The sequence below is a fragment of the Nilaparvata lugens genome, chromosome 2, assembly GCF_014356525.2.
Source record: "Nilaparvata lugens isolate BPH chromosome 2, ASM1435652v1, whole genome shotgun sequence".
Lineage (NCBI taxonomy): Eukaryota > Metazoa > Arthropoda > Insecta > Hemiptera > Delphacidae > Nilaparvata > Nilaparvata lugens.
In genome coordinates this window covers 24,516,850-24,533,950 of record NC_052505.1, presented here as the reverse complement: position 1 = coordinate 24,533,950, position 17,101 = coordinate 24,516,850, and the positions used below count along the sequence as shown (strand labels likewise).

The window sequence follows — 17,101 nt, the reverse complement described above, 5'->3', positions numbered from 1 at the left end:
GTACTAACATAATAAAGTGCTTCAAGAGCTTCCAGAGCTGATCAGATTCAGGGCCTTTGATATGACGAAACGACTGCTTTTAGACAGCCGGGACCGACAGTTTAACGTATGAATTCGAAACACGGGAATGGCCCAAGAAAAATATCAGGCTAGCCGAAATTCAAACTCGGGGCTACAAAGGTAGCGTCTTTCACTACGGCCACTACACTATATACGATGACTTGGGTAGACACATTTAATAGATCTCAAGCCAAAATGATAAAAGTTTTAAATTTACAGATGGAAAGAAAATGTGAAACGGGTCTGGTCGCTTTGGCTTAGTATAAAATGAGCACTTCTATCCAAAGATTGTCAGCTTAGTGTAATTTGGGAATTTTGGCGAATAGTTTTTGAATAGTAGCTCTCATAGAAATTCCTTCTAGCTACCCTCAATGTAGTATGCACCCTCGATTTGTAGTATCAGAAGTCTGGTAGATGATAGCAATTAATTAGGTAAGGATTTCTTTGATATTTTTTTTTCGTTTAATAGTTTTAAATGTGTTTTTGATTATTTTGAAACACATACAAACATTCGATTCACCTTTCGAATTCATCCAGTTTCAGACATGTTCGACAAGTGAACCATATTACATATTTCTACATGAGGAGGAGAATAGCAACAATTCTAAACATCACTGACCAAGAAATAGATGAAGGAGCAATTAGTGGCGGCAGTGCTGGCTACTTTGCTGTCCTTCTTCTCGAAAGCCCTGAGGGTGTCGACGGCCTGCGGCAGTTCGCCCTGCTTCAGCAAGGTCACCGCGCGATTGATCTCAAGGTCACCGGCCAGCGGCGCGTACAGCGAGTTCTTGATAGCTTCCACGCACCAGTTGTAGCCTAGCCACCGACACAACACACTTCAATCTCGTTATTCAAGACTTATAACAATGTTCATCAATGCGTCATAAAACAATTATAATAAACAAATAGACAGATCTTTCTTAATCTATGAGCATTTATAGATAGATACATGAGATTACGTCAAGTAATTAGTTATTAAGAGTTTTAATAACTTAGCTTTTAATAGCTTAGCTATGAAGACTTTTAATAACAAATTCGTAATAGCTGTAAAACTCTAGTTATATTGAGTACTTGAATCGTTTATTTTTAAATATCGGGGCACCGAGCTTCGCTCGTTATTTATTTATTGATAAACAGAACACAATTCTTTAAAATTATTGGGGAAGGACTAACTGACACAGCCCAAAACTGGTTATAAACTTCATTTTGAATTCAAAAAGTAGGTTATGTTTCATACACTTGAATGCAGGTCCAATTTTCAGTCCAAACATTTGAAAACAGAAAAGTTCTAATTTAGATTGTTTACAAACCAAATTGAATAACAAAATAACACTCACTAATCACTTAAAACTGTAAAATAATGATTAACTAATCAGGAGGTACCTGATCGATGCTAATCAGGAGGTACCTTATGAATTTTATGCCCAAAGAGGCTAGACTGTTTAAACTTTTGTTTTTGCCTTTCTTTATTACTAAGACCAGGCGCACACCAGTTAGGCTGAGCGCACATCAGTTAATCAAGACAAGACAAGACATGATCAGACAATTTTAGTCACAATACTTCACATTGTTGCTTATGACGCAACTCACACTGATTAGTTATTGCAAATATGAAATATGAAAATTTGAAATATTAGTGCGGTTCACATCAAAATCGAATCAAATCATCCCAATCTGATTTTATTTGATCAAAAAGTCGGCATATTTTATGTACGCTTTCTATCCTTGTCTACCACAAGGCAGTTGCCAATGAACCTATCGTACTGGAGCTACCTACCTTGCATGTTTCAGCCTACTTTTAATAAGTCAACCATTCACGTTACAGTTTGTTACTAAACAGTTACTCTCCGGTTAGCTATCTGAATAGCTAATCGTAGAACAATAAGAATGCATTTCTTTCTACCTGTGCAAATGAGTAGAACTGGCCCGTACATGTCATCCAACAAATCTGCACCGGCGAGAGGCTAGAAATGCCGAATATTCCTAACACATTCTAAAAACGAATAGTTTGAAATGATAAAATGAATATAGATCATTCAGTTCAGAATATTCCAATTATTCATTCTAGTTACTCGCTATTGGTCTATTCTTCCGTGAAATTAGTAAGCTCTAGCCTATGAAGGTCTTCCTTTCGCCTCACCGCAACGTGAAGTGAATGATAAATCTACTTCATTCATAAGTGACAGTACGGCACATACCAGCGGTGAAATTGTCCTCAATAACAGGAGCTATCAGCTTTGCCGCAGTCAGAATGCTTCTCTCAGCAATTCTCTTGATTTCTCTTTCCAGTGACCGCAGACTATCGTTACGAATAACCTCCAATAGAAGATTAGAGCTGACGTCATCCTAGAACCAACCACAAAATAGAATAAAATATAAATCTACCGTATTGTGGTTCAATGTAAAAATTCCAAATAAATGTGAACGTAAAAAATATCATTTCAAGTGTAAAATGTTTAAATCTGAACTGTATTGTCATGGTTGGTCAAAAATCTTCAAGATATGATACAGCTAAGCGAAAATGCCATAATTGTATTAATTTATCATCATCATCATTATCTTACTTTCAAATTCAAATATTTTTTTATTCTTTCAAGTATTTAACAGTGGAACAAGAAACAAACTCAATATTACGGAATTCCTCCTCAAAGACTAATCGTCTGCGTGTGGAGAAAACATGCATACAAGAATAGGATAAATTCATTTATTCATTCATAATATTGTAATCCATCTTGTAGGCTACTTATATTATAATTCTTTGTTTGAAACCTTAGTTGGTTGTGGCTACGTTATTCAACTACCTGGCTAATGCGCATACATTCTATAACCCTTTTTTTGTTAGGTCTACTCATAATTATCAAAATTACCTTTTTTAAGGGTTTTACTCACAAAAATGAAGTTGGTAATATTTTTTATTTTATGTTATTTATTTATTTTATTCACTCACTTGGAAATGATAGAATTGTTGAAACATGCTGTGAATAAAAAAATTAAAAAAGGGTACCTAGATTTTTTATTTGATTTTGGTGAGGTTATGTTGAACAAATCGAGAACTAGCCTACTCCTTGTACAATGCAGAAGTGAGTTGATAGCATGAAATAGTAACTAACAACGTTCGACGTTCTAGTAGCAGCAGCAGATTCAAACTGTCTGCATTCATTATAAACAACATTAATGCTTCTCATTCAATCAATGCTGACAGTTTGAAGTGAATCGAATAATACTTTTTAGAAAAAGAAAGTGGAACTTACAGATGTTGAAATGTATCGATCCTCATCATCGATATCAAGTGGCACATCCAGCAGCATCTGGAACCCGAGCCTCATCTTCTCCTTGTCATCCATAGCAAAGTAGCATATTATAGCGTGAAGACCTACACAAGTAGTAACAGAACATTTGAAATTATTAATTTTCATTAGCGAAAACTATAGTCTGTGCAAAACTTAGATTGCATCATTGCTCTTATGGAGTACAGTGCTGCCAAATTTCAAAGAATCAGAAAAGCCTGTGAGAGGAAGAGCGAAAAAGAGAGCGTAGATCTTTTTGATAAAATTAGCATAAACACGGCAAAAGTGTTTGTATTGAAATAACATTGTCCATGAATCACCGTGCTGCAAACTATGGTTTGGAAGGGCTATAGTAGTTGGAATAAATTGGAAACATATTATGGGTAGAACATGAAAAATAACATAAAAATTAGCCTACTTGAAAAAAGAATTGATAAAAAATCTTACACCTTCTTAAATAATAATACATCAACATCTGAAACATCTATACTTTTAAATTCAACCTATGTAGTACAGTAATATGATGATCAACGAGAAGAGATAAGTCAAATTTTCGGCGGCGTTAGCCATGGATCAGACATTCTGATATATTTCACATGATTGCTACTTCCAGAGATAGGGTACCCTTGATCCTATAGTCTGGACCCGCACTGGAAAACCTGGAAACTCCGCCAGAGGCTTCACTGTGACCAGCTACTCCCAGAATCGGAGAGTCCAGATGACCTCCCATAGTCTGGAGTCTTCACCTGACCGTACACCCATAGGCCAGGCTACTGCCAGGGGCGGAGTCACCGTAGGTTGACGGCTTTTCCCTTTACATGAAAACCAGGGAGCCTCTTCCTGAGGCCTAGTTCGAAGGCCAGCGTTATCCCTTAGGGTCTTATGAGTGACTGACAAAATACCTATTCAATTGATTGAGAAACCACATATAATTTTAAATTCGTTTACCTGCTTTGAAGTCGGGTTTCTCGTTCATGATTCGTTCGAAGTTTGAGCATGCTTCTCCATACTGTCCCATTTTTACAAATAGGATTCCAATATTGTGAGTTATTTTTATCCTGCAATATGAAAATAAAAAGAGTTCAATTAATTAAATATTAATTAGGAGAACCGAAATAAAATTTGATTGGATACATATACGAGAATACAACAACTAAATTTATTCAAGCAATCAAGAAACGTGTAAACAGAAAGAAAATGTGTACTGAAAAATCTAGAGGAACAGAGATTACAAATTGATCCTTGATGGTCCCTAATTTGTTTCAACAATGGATATACTAGCCGTTGAAAAAATTAGTAAATTTAAAGATTCAATTTCCGCAAAAGCGACGGACACTGGCGAAAGACAACAGGCAAGACCGTTGAAGGTGTCAGCTCAAAATGCAATTCCTTCAAAGTCGTTCTGCAGCCGGAGACAGTCGGAGGACAATTTACCTGTGTCTTCTCAGTCTGCTACGAGAGTGTCACTGCGCTACTCTTCTCTTACAGTACTGTCTTGTGTACACTTCCTTCAAATCAACAAGATTATTCGCGAGTTTCTTTTGTCTCCGACGCATACTATTTCTGTGAATAGTGTCTCGGTATCCATCACCCATGAATGTCTCCGTCACCTGTTGCCCAACTTACATTTCGTGAAATAATGCCTATGAAATCTGTGAACAATATTCGAGAAGAGAAAAAATCCTAATTCATTCCTCTAAATTGGAAAAGCAACAGATTTAGGCAGAAGCCTAATGTGCTGTTCTTGAAGTAACATAGTTAATAGATAACTGGAAGATTGGGCAATTCATTGGATAATATATAGCTAAAGTCTGTTAACCGAAAGGAGAGACAACAACAAAGTTTGGGCTTGAGTAAGTATAAAAATAATAACTCATATCAGCGCAAATGTTATTTAGTTGTCTCTTCTTTCAATGAACAGAGTAAAATTACATAAATGGATAAATAGAATAGATTGAACCTGAGATCCTTGTGAGTGTTGGGCACTTGATCCAGAGCCATACGATACATTTTCACCGCCTTCTGATACTGACCGAGCTTCACATAAATGTTGCCCATATTCACCTTCAGTCGATGGGCGTTCGGGAACATTTTGTTTTTCGTTATCACATTGTACGTGTTCAGAGACTCTGTGTACATTTCGTTCAGAGCATACTGGTTGGCCAAATTGAATAGTACCTGAGGGAAATTAAACAAAAAAATGAAGTAAAATGGAAATTAGAATGAAGGAGAATACGAAAATAATAATTAGATTTGAAAGCATAGAAAATAAAATAGAAAAAACATATAATTTATTAAATAAAACTAGAGATATTTACAAGAGTCTCGATTGTCACAACATGGACAAAATATTTGATTACTCGATTGGCTGTTTGATGGTGGGGAATTCCTTACGGGTCACATGGGCCTCAATACTTTAATTTTATTCTAAACGACCATTAGTAGAATGAAATTAATTAAAATGAAGAATTGATGAAAACTACTTGAAATTGTCACAACTACTCGTTTGAAATAAATTCTCTGCAATTTTAAAACAAACGCATTTAAATAAAAGGTGCGGAATATCAGCCGTGAAAAACAGACAGCCGGAATATCAAATGAATTTTCATACATTGACATGAAAGAGAAACTATTTTCGGTTATTAAATAAAAAGACTAGTCTTTAATTGATAGATAGATACAATATCATTCTCAACTATGAAAGATTGGGAAAGAAACAACAGGCTTAAAGCACAAAACTGTATAATATGAATAATTACCGGTACCACAATATCAACTTCTCAACTACACAAAAAGTGATTTTCGGTTATGACACCACTGATAATCTGTAGAGAGTCACTGAGGTTTGCTAATAGTCCTACGACTGAGATACCTGCTTATTGAAACTGGAGAAAGAAACGAACCGGTTACGACAGTGACCGTTTTCACATACACCGATTCCTCGCAGACACGACACCCAGAATGCACTACGATTGGCCGATTGTCGATACGTTAACCCAATCAGCCAATTGGAGAACATTCTGAGTGTCGTGTAGTGTCGGCGTGTGTGAAGTCGGCCATTGCCAACCTATGACCAAACTAGAAATGCATAATGTTTTCTAAATCACTTTTTGCTATTAAAAAGAACGACTAGCAGTCAGATTTTTTTACAATAAATGAATTAATCACTCACTGTATGAATACAAATTGTTCACTGTACAAATCTGACTGCTATAGTGAGGTCCACGTTATAATGACAGTATTTGATCAACTCTGGTTTTGCTATCCTTGTCTATTATTTGACAAAGCCGGTGGTAATATCATTTTCTAGGTCCACAACGATGCCAATTATGTTTTTGACAGTGTAGAAATATAATTAATTAATACAGAGAATCGGCATCGCTATTCTTCTATCTTTATCCACTGCCATTATAACGTGGACCTCACTATAGTCGTTTTTTTTAATAGCAAAAAGTGATTCAAGTGATGAAAAACAACATTGAAGAAGTTTTCTAAATCTCTATGTTCTATAATGTCACACAAATTAAATCTAAACTAATGATACTCTCGACTTAGCAAATCTGATAATCGAAATACAATCATTAATTTAAATTTCATTGAACACCATAGTTTTTATAATATGCAAAAAACTTTGAAACTGTTCTGAAACTCACAGATCACAGAGAATGTCAGATCCAAATAGCCTATTATGAGAATCGGAAAGTCTGCTCTGTTCTTGCATCCTGACCACGTTCTCTACTTTACAAGTCACTATCCTCAAATATCTAATCTAATGACTACTGCTTCGTAATAGATTAATGATTTCTCAGATACACTTGAAATGATGTAGTTGGCAAACAACTCACAGAGAATGTCAGATCTAAATTATGAGAATCGGACAATCCGGTCTGTTCTTGCATCCTGATGAGACTTCTCTCTTTGGAAGAGGCGTCCTTTGCCTTGTCTAGAGCCGATCGGTGGTCACCTTTCCAGTTGAAAACGCAAGACTCGTCGATCAGTTCCGTGATCTTTCTTTCCAGGCGCCTCACCTTGTCTTCTGGCCTACAACATACCAACAACACACTTTGCTCAAATTTAAAAATAAATAAAAACTAATATTGCACTATGAGATAACCTATAATATAATAAAATAAAGAATAGGCTTATACATGTACGGGATAGGAAATTGACGAATGACGCATCATCATGTCTGAACTACTGGAAAAATTAACTTGAAATTTTGCATATAGATTCTTAATTTACGGAGGATGATTATAGGCCTATTTTAAATTCTTCAAGATTTCAGTAGATCAAGTTTCAGTTTGTCAAGTTTTTAATTAGACCCTTGCGGAGCGCGGGTTACCTGCTAGTATATAATGATAATAATAATAATAATACAGACTGGAAATTTGACTGATTTCAATTGTCATCCTAATATTGTGAACTCTGTTGTTACATTTGAGAGTGGAGCAGTCTTGGGCAGAGCTTGCAGCACAGCTTCTAAAACACAATAATTGTCATTCACATTTTATACTTTGTTAATCATAAATGACTATCCTCAAATATATAAATCTAATAGATGCTCCTGAAATTAAATTGTTCGTTTCACTAATTTGATGTATTGTGCTATACCTTGGCAATGTCATCTACAATTTGAAATCATCCAAGCTTTTCAAAATGCAATATTACTATTTAAAATATAGTTGGAATATATTAATATTACACAATTCATAAACTTTTTTATTTCATAAACTCGAGAGTTGTTGAAATTTACTCACTGCGTGTTTCACCATCAATATTTTCTATTCTCAACTTTCTTGAATTGTGTCCATATTATAAAACAGTAGAAAAAGGGATGAATCATCAACATATTGAGGATGCGCTCACTCATTTCCCGGTAGTTACATCACAATATTAATATCGATATTTGAATCAGTTTCAATTCAATTTGAAATTTGTCTATTTGTACACTATTAATTTATTATTTTTTTGCTAAAGATGATGCCCACATAAGAGATTTACTTTATGATTTTCGTTCATTTTCAATAAATGTGATATTCTTCAAATGTAATTTCATTTCTTTGCGACTTCAATATTACATAACAAAACTGGCTTGAGCTTGGGTAATGATGGATGATGATGAGAGATGAGTGGAGAGCTTTAGGTGGGTTCCGAGCCACCGGGAAGCGATTTTCAAATTCATTAATGCTATTTTAGAGAAGGACGCTTCTTAAAGTGGCCAATGGGAGTAGCAGGCGCATGGAGGTCAACACTTATCCTATCAATAGCCTATCAGCGCGACCACAAACCAACTCAATTTTTTTCAATGTCAAATGACACGTATTATTCCAAATTTGATGAATTATTAATATGAATAAGCCCCCTGTGGGTTGGGGTTGGGGGAGCTTTGAGTCGAACATCTTACTCAAGAATGTGTTAAAAACCAGAATTCACCCACAGTATCCCTGTTTGTCGTAGGAGGCGACTAAAAGGAACCCCAAGGCAACTCCAGAAGTTGCCTTACCTTCAAACCCACGGGATCTGCCCCATCAGGCCAGTTTCGGAGGGGAAAAAATAAAAACCCCAGAGACCAGCGATGGGTGAAACTCCAGGCACAAATGTGGGTCAAGAAGCTGAGTCGAGGGTGGCCGGGCGCCCAAGAGGCAGTTTGGCGTCCCCTCTCTCAGCGGAAGGACCTACAAAAAGGCCAGAAGTGGAACTCACTTAGGTCACGAGTTTGTGGGTGGAGAGACCAAAACTCACCACTGCTCAGAGAAGGACGGCAATTCAGGCAAAACTTCTTGGGAGAGGTGAGGCTTTTGACCCTGCAGAGTTTCGGAGGGGCAAAAAGAAAAATCCAAGAGATAAGAAATGGGTGAAACTCCAGGCAAAAATGTGGGTCAAGAGGCTGAGTCGAGGGTGGCCGGGCGCCCTAGAGGCAATTTGGCGTCCCCTCTCAGCGGAAGGACCTACAAAAAAGCCAGAAGTGGAACTCACTTAGGTCACGAGTTTGTGGGTGGAGAGACCAAAACTCACCACTGCTCACTCACGTTGGTCACGAGGACTAACATCAGTCTGAAGAGACTGCCAAGCATATCATACTGGATTGCGACAAGCAAGCAGGTGATGAATGGGATGTTAGTATAGGGAAAAAATCCTGGCTCTTGTAAAGGACACAGGTATTGGTTTGCCTAACTAACATCCTACTTGGGAACACAATAAGCTTCGGTTGACGTGTGAGGTTCTTTGAACCTTTGGATCCTTGAATCCGTCCCTTCAAAAACAATGAACAATATGAATAATTTAATAATTCATTAATATTATAAATTATTCTAAACTTGAGAAACCTAGCCTAACTTTTTTGAGAAAAAGAGAAGGAACAAGAAATTTGTTCTTTCCTTTGTGGCCGAAGTGAAACCGGGTCATTCAGTGATCATTCCTGATTATATAGATTTACTTTATAGAAATTATAAAAAAATTCGTTGTACCTAAAACGTTTGGAAGTTGAGAATGTAAGTGTAGTCAGGCATTACCTGTCATCGATTTTCTCTAAGGAATGAGCGTGCATTTTAGACGCCTGATTGAGAGGATCGAACATTTGCGCGGCGGTTTTTTGGCTCGTGTATCCGGCGCCTCTGACAGCTGTCATTGGGCGCGTCACTGAGTCCTGCAGCTGCAACCCAGTCATCGGCTCTCTAACCTGGACATAATGATCAATAATTTCCAAATAATTAAAAATAATCAACAACTTTATTATCACCTTATTTGCCTTTTAAGAACACGACATGTTCCAACCCTAAATTCATCTTCAAATGTCAAAATAAATAATTTTATTAATAAGTAAACAAATAAAAGTGTACGACACATTTTTCAATTGTACTTGAGTAAGTATCAATATTTAATTTGAGAAAATATCAATGATATTCAAACTAAGTTAAACGTGAATTACAAAATGTTGAATGTTGCAGACTTACACTCATTCCGGTTCCAAATCGCATTCCAGGAGTAGCTTTTGATGTGAACTGAAAAATAAAAATCAATGGAGAGAATACTGTAATTTTATAACACTCTTATTATAAATCATTCAGTTCGGTTAGAAAACGATCCATTTCATACTGATTCCAAACCGGCGAGTCTACTGAATAATTCCACTTAAAATAGGACAATCATTATAAAAGAGATTTGATTCAACCAACAAATATCTATAATTCAGTAAGTTCCAGTACATCAGAGTATACAAGATGTCTGAAAGCATCTACATAATATTAGGGAAAATAAACAGGATTAAAAAAACTTATTCAAACTAGGTTCTTAATCATCAATTATTTGGCTTATAAAGATAGGAACTTAGTTTTAATGATTTGTTTTTAATATTGTAGTGTCCACATCCAATTCTGTTTGAAATTATTTCTTAGTTAATTAACACGCGAGTAGTCGCGCCCGCGGCAAATTGCCGCACAATTGTAACTTTTGTATGTAGCTTTGGGAATTTTCGTTTTCCAAGGTTGGCAGCTCAAGTAATCCTCGCTGTGACTGTCCTCTAGACAATCTTGAACAGTTTGAGTCCTTGAACAGTTTGAGGATTGAGGATGACAGAATAAACGTTGACTAATTTCAATATATAGGTATTATTTTCCTATTTTATATTACATCTTCTGATTTAAACTTTCATTATATTTTTATTCTATCTAGATGTCGAAAAATGAGTGAAATAAAGAAGGTATATTCATTCCATTCATGAGTAGATTATTTTATCCCATAAAAATGATAAATTCTAACGATAAATTTGCAGTATGTATTTTTGGAATCTCCTCCATGTATTATGTTATTATATACTATTAAATAGTATATAATAACATAAAACACGTTGAGAAAGAATTTAAATTAATAAATATTGAAAGAGCATTGTCAAAACCAACTGTTTATAGTCTAGGGAGCCATAAGGATGAGTGTGAGCAAAATGCTCACGCGCGACCACTTACGTTCTGCAAGTCCGTGAGACTACTCGCGTGCTAAGGATGTACTGTTTAATGTACCTATCATAACTTTTGAGATAACATATTAGGCTACCTTATTAATGATGATGATTAAAGAGTTTATGATTAATGATAAATTTAAACATTAAATTTTCTACAGTATTCTTTTCATGCTCACAAATTGATCAACATAGTTTTTGGTAAGAAATATGTAACATCACTGTAATATTTGGAGAAACAATTAGCAATTCAACTGATTTACATTGAAATATGTAATTTGAAGATAAGACAATAAGAAAAGTGTTTGGTTGTTAGTTTGCTGACTACTTACAACTCCAATTCGTTTTCCATAAGAAGATCGAAGAGCTTGCTGCAGAATTTCATCTTTTTCAATGTCTTTTGTACTGAACGTGGACGGATATTCATTGAAGCCAGAGTAGAGATCATCCTCAGCATCCGGTTCTGTGATGTGGAGACTCTCCATAATTCTAGAAAAAAAACAAATAACATTTCTTAAAAGCTTGGTATTTACAAAATGTTTTTAACCTGGAATTCATAAGGAAATATTCCTTGACAAAAAAAAAGCAAAAATTCTCAATCAATTAATAATAACAGAGGATCTTAGCAAGATCGAGAGAGTTGAGACCAGATTTTCGAAAGCCAGGGCATATTATGATGTCAATAAATTGTTGAATTATGACAAGGCTGGTCTTTGAACCCTTCGGGGATCCCGTCTTACTGGATCCACCGGCCGCGGATTTATGGTTATCATGGTGAAGGGGAAAGCCGCAAACCATGGGGAACCATAGCACAGTATACATACAGTATGGAAACTTGGCTAGTACCCTTACGCAAAAATCCGCCATCTTGTTAGGAAGCGCCGCATTGTAATAGTATTGATGGTAGGTTCGGATCACTTTAATGATCCGGATCAATTGATCACGTTCACTGCCACGAGCCAATCAGAAGACCAGGATTGGAACTTCCCAAGGTCACGTGACGTGTCTAGTATTTGCGTAATGTAAAAAGCATTGGTTAAATAGGCGTTTGATTACAAGTTTCCATTCTGTACCTATTCTGTGACCATAGCACCTACGATGACTCCGTCCCTGGGAGGAGCCTGGCCCACGGGTGTACGGACAAGTGAAGGCTCCAGACTATGAGAGGTCATCTGGACTCTCCGTCTCTGGGAGTAGATCGTTAAGTCTCTGACGGAATTTCGGGGTTTTCCAATAGGGGTCCAGATTATGGGAATCTAGGGTACCCGCCGTCTCTGGAAGTAGCAAGTATGTGAAATAACCCAGACTGTAGGATCCATGTGTAACGCCTCCATCTCTAGAAGTATCATCATAGTATGTCGAAATCACCCCAAAATTGGTCTGTCCGAAACGGTCGCGTTCCTTTTTGGCCACCTTCACGGGCGACATGCAAGCGCCTACCTTGGATTTGCATAAAATTGGGGACTATGAACATTTTTCCAGACAAGTAGGAGGATACGTTCAGGTCTTGACCGGCCCAAGTAACGACGGAACTGCAGCAGTGCCCACGTCTGAGATGACTAGACGTTTCAGTGGTGGGTGGTTCCACTGCAACGCATGCCAAACTTCTCTGTAATGCTTGCCTGCCGATTTGTCAGTGCCGTTGGATAGAAGCACGAGCGCCTTCATTTCGCGGTATATGCGAGAAGCAGGTGACCACTTGGAGGTGTGTGATTAGTTTGTGGTTCGTAGCCAAACCGCCAGTGCCAAATGCTATTTGGCTGGATTGCCATCAAGATGAAGTTATGGTGGCTACTGAATCACATAATTGCACCACTAAACTAGAACTGACATTTGATAAATTAATAATTGGGTACAGGATTGCATTCAACTCGGTATACTCCAAAGTGATGAGGAAAACCATATACAAGAAGGTTCATTGTCTCTTACTTTGAATGACAGAGCACCATCAATACAAGACAGCCAACACACCAGAAGTGAAACAAAACAGCTACAGGCTCTATCTGAATGCTCTCCCCAGACGATTCAACAATTATCTTGTTGAGGCTGCTGGTAATGTTGAAGGAGCTGTATAAAACAAACAATCCAGTTGTTAGCATCGACTCCAGAGAAGGTGTCAGTGTTTTATCCGTCTTCCCAGCAGTCCTGAGGCTGCAGGAGTCGTCATGATTAAGGATTATCTCCTGTGTATGTAGGTGTGTTCATCTACATATTCATTTATGTAGTAGTATGGCCGGTCAGTCAAATATCCTCTGAGCTTTTTTACAAATACTCTCTTTCTTGAGATTGATTTTAGGTTTTCAGGCAGCAAGTTGAAGAAAAAAGACCTGGCATATATTGGGGATCTGCTATATTTTTTTAGTCGGTGTTGAGGTAGGTTTAGGTTGTGTTGGTTTCGCAGGTTGTAGTTGTGAGGATCTGATCTCAGTGTGGGGTTTGTCTACTTCGCTTGCACTATTGATTCAAATATGAAGAGTGATATGACTGTCAGGATTTTGCTGCTCTTGAATAGGTCTCCGCAGTGCTCAATCCTATCCACTCCTAGTACCGTTCTTATTGCTCTTTTCTAGATTCTCAGTATTCTTTCAAGGTTAGTTTGTGCTGTTGAACCCCAAGCCGCAATGCTACAACGAAGGTGCGATGCTAATAGTGAGTGATGCAATGAGGGCAGTCCCTTCATCTGAGATGTGTCGTATTCTTCGGATCACATAGGCTGCTGAGAATAATTTATTGCTAAGGTGGTCTAAATGGTGGTGTCATGTCAAGTGGCTGTCTATTAGTAGGCCCATGCTAAGGAGTTCTGTAGAGCTTTTTGTCATTATGTTGTCATCTATCTGTTCCGTTGCTGCACCATTTCATGTAGGTGTGAATTTGAGGTGGACTGTTTTGTTTTTGTTCATAGTTAGTTGTAGTCTATTGCATATTGAGGTTACTTCTTCTATTGTCGGTTCAATTATATTTATTTGTGTGGTCTTCTCAGATGGAATAAGTATTGTGATGTCATCTGCAAACAAGATGCATTTTTTCTCACTCTGTAGTTATTTTGGAAAGTCATTTATGTACACCAGGAAGAGCTGAGGGCCTAGTATGGATGGATCTCTTGGGTACACCTCTGGTCAGTGGGCGAAGTGGAGATTTGTAGTGGTAAAGTTATAGTTAGTTATGGTCAAAGACCTTGAAGAGATATAGACCCACAATGCCTATGCCTTCCCAATGATTGCTCTTACTTGAAATTGAAGGCCGCTATTGGGGTATTTTAGCAGGAGATATTATATCTATATATTTGTAATATTATAGATTACAAAGGCATTGGTATGAAATAATCTTTCCCCCTCAATGGCTGATTTCAATTCCAAGTACGACACTAGCGCTGCATGTGAGTCTATGCATCTTTAAGGTCTTTGGTTATGGTTGTCAATATCCACATACTGTAGTCTTTCTGATAGGTAGTTCTCGATCCAATAAAGTGCCTTACCATCAATTTTCAACTTTTTCAATTTTAATTTTAAGATGTTCCAGTCTATGGAGTCGAATGCTTTTTGCAGTTCTATGAAGAGTCCAGTGGCTGTTTTGTGTGTTTTCCATATGCTATTTATATCGTTTCATAGTTCTGATATAGCTGTAGTAGTGCTAAGACCTCTCCTGAATCCATGTTGTCTCACAGTCAGTAATTTGTTGCTTTCGTATGAATGTGTGGAAGGAGGTACCCCTAATAAACCCAGAAAGGGTAAAAAACGTCATCAGAGGACTAAAAAACTCCAAAACACATGTAGGCCTGTCTACATTTATTTTAAAGTCCACAGCACCTAATCACTACTACTCGCAGGCCTACCTAGGCCTACTAGGCTACTATTCGGGTCATTGGTGGGCATGCTCGCTTCGGGACAGAGGTAAGGCGGCTATTGTTGGCGGGTCTGCGGTAGCATGTGGCTGGCAGTTGCAGATTGATTGGTGACCTGTGTAAATAATGAATTCTTTTAATTTGCTCATTCTCTATCACAATTTTTGGTTTGCTTTAAATTATTTGTTCTTAATGCAGATTGATTGTTTTGTTTCAAGTATGTTTGTATTTGTAGTACCTACTATATTATAGTATTATATTTCTATTTGTTAATAGGCTACTGTATTTATTGTAGTAAGTTACACTATTTATTTTATTGCATGTGTAATGTCGAGGTTGAGTGGTGGAGAGGACCTGAAAGTCCTAACTCCGACAAATTAAGAGTTTTCTAATTTTAATAATTGCAAGGCTAATTTTAATAAAATTCTGCTATTATAATGTGGAGCACAATAGGCCTATAGCCTATTAACCTATTATAGCCTATAACCCTTGGATGGCTGCCTAGTCTAATAGGTGTCAAAGGAATTGTGAAAAATTAAAATTAACTCTTTCCATCGCTAACTTAAGGCTTGAATATCATTAATTTAAAATGAGTAGACTACTTTCGTATTTAATTACCGTATGCTTTGTAAAATACAATGATTCTGTTGTAGTGATCCTGTATTTTAAAAAGTTTTTAGTGAAACCACTTTGGCTAAACACATAGCTGTTAAAAAATCAAAATCTACTATTTAGCATAAGAAATTACAAAAATCACAATAAAATTATGAAATAAATGTACAAATGTACAAACCTTGTAAAAATTCAATTGTTTTGAAAAAACTATTACCACACCCTATCAAACTTAATGCAGAATACAAACACGAATGTGCGATGAAAATAAATTGTACATTGATAGATAACGCTATTTTTGGAATAATTGTTCGGATACTTCCTACTTAAAAAGGTTATGAGTAATTTTTCAACAAAATAAACTTGTAAACAATGAATACGATCAGCTGATTCTGTTTTAAAAACAAGCGGCTAAAAATACAAATCTCGCACAAGAGCAATGGCAGCAAGAGCATTCGGCAAGCACTGATTGCTCGGTGTTCGGCAGACTATTTGCCGAGCAAACATCCACATACATGCGCGGTTTGTAAGCAAGTATTTGTTCTGGGAATATTAAATAATCGTTCAAATAATGTATCGAATCTTGATTTATCATCTAAAATAATGATTTTATTTATTCCTGATATCTTGATTGTTAATATTAACTGCTTATTCATAATACTAAAAGTGATAACATTCATATAAATTACTTAATATTAGATCATGTACAGACTGTAAAAAATATCTCATCTACAAAATTTATGCATTTATTGTCTAGTCCTGTCGACGTGAGTATGTTTTGTAGGGAACTTGACATTGAACTATCTGGAGTAAAATTCGAAAAATACAATGTAATTGTCATCGCAGTTTATTGATCTCCAAATGGTAATGTTGAGCATTTTTTCACTGCAATGGACAATTGTTTGGCAAGCCTGAACAAGTTGAACATGCCTATAGTTCTTGGCGGAGACGTAAATAAAAATATCCACTTGAATGAAGAAAACAGCATAATTATATCACACATTCCGGTTTCTGCTGTGAAGTCATGGATTGTACATCACGAGTCATGCTCCAACTAGAGGGGACAACTGCTTGGATACCATCGCAACCTCTCTTGACTCCTGGAACTATGAGGTGGACATCCAGGATCCTATGATTGCTAATCATGATGCTGTCATAATGAACATGTAGCTGAAGTCGGTGAGTGAACCTTCAGATTCTGTACCTTGGCACTCCAATTACTTTAAATATTCTAGAAAAATTGACCCTGAGAGGATTCCACAACTTAAAGCAGCCTTGGCCAACTTATACTGGACCGAAATTCTGTCTGACCCAATGGATGACCCAGAAGAGCTCTTCAACTCCTTT

At 36.8% G+C, this 17,101-nt stretch overlaps 2 protein-coding genes across 2 annotated transcripts in view; both read right to left on the bottom strand.

The window, feature by feature from the left end:
- The window catches only part of LOC111048708 (unconventional myosin-Ie), a 438,987-nt gene that overhangs the window by 165,484 nt on the left and 256,402 nt on the right, over nucleotides 1–17,101 (bottom strand). The gene's annotated exons all lie outside the window — the stretch shown is intronic.
- Nucleotides 610–16,105, bottom strand: LOC120349825 (intraflagellar transport protein 88 homolog). The gene is made up of 10 exons (XM_039420851.1): nucleotides 15,936–16,105; nucleotides 11,634–11,790; nucleotides 10,301–10,348; nucleotides 9,860–10,026; nucleotides 7,193–7,388; nucleotides 5,308–5,525; nucleotides 4,296–4,405; nucleotides 3,312–3,433; nucleotides 2,259–2,406; nucleotides 610–876 (listed from the first exon to the last, which is right to left on the bottom strand). The coding sequence occupies exons 2-10, from the start codon at nucleotides 11,784–11,786 to the stop codon at nucleotides 665–667; spliced, it is 1,374 nt and encodes a 457-aa protein (XP_039276785.1). The 5' UTR covers nucleotides 11,787–11,790; nucleotides 15,936–16,105; the 3' UTR covers nucleotides 610–664.

Coding starts and splice junctions, on each gene's coding strand:
- LOC120349825 (XM_039420851.1), bottom strand. CDS start 11,786: ATGGAGAGTCTCCACATCACAGAACCGGATGCTGAGGATGATCTCTAC. Junction 7,389..9,859: donor TTAGAGAAAATCGATGACAG/GTAATGCCTGAC, acceptor GGTATGTTGTAG/GCCAGAAGACAAGGTGAGGC. Junction 877..2,258: donor TGAGGACAATTTCACCGCTG/GTATGTGCCGTA, acceptor GTCGGTGGCTAG/GCTACAACTGGTGCGTGGAA.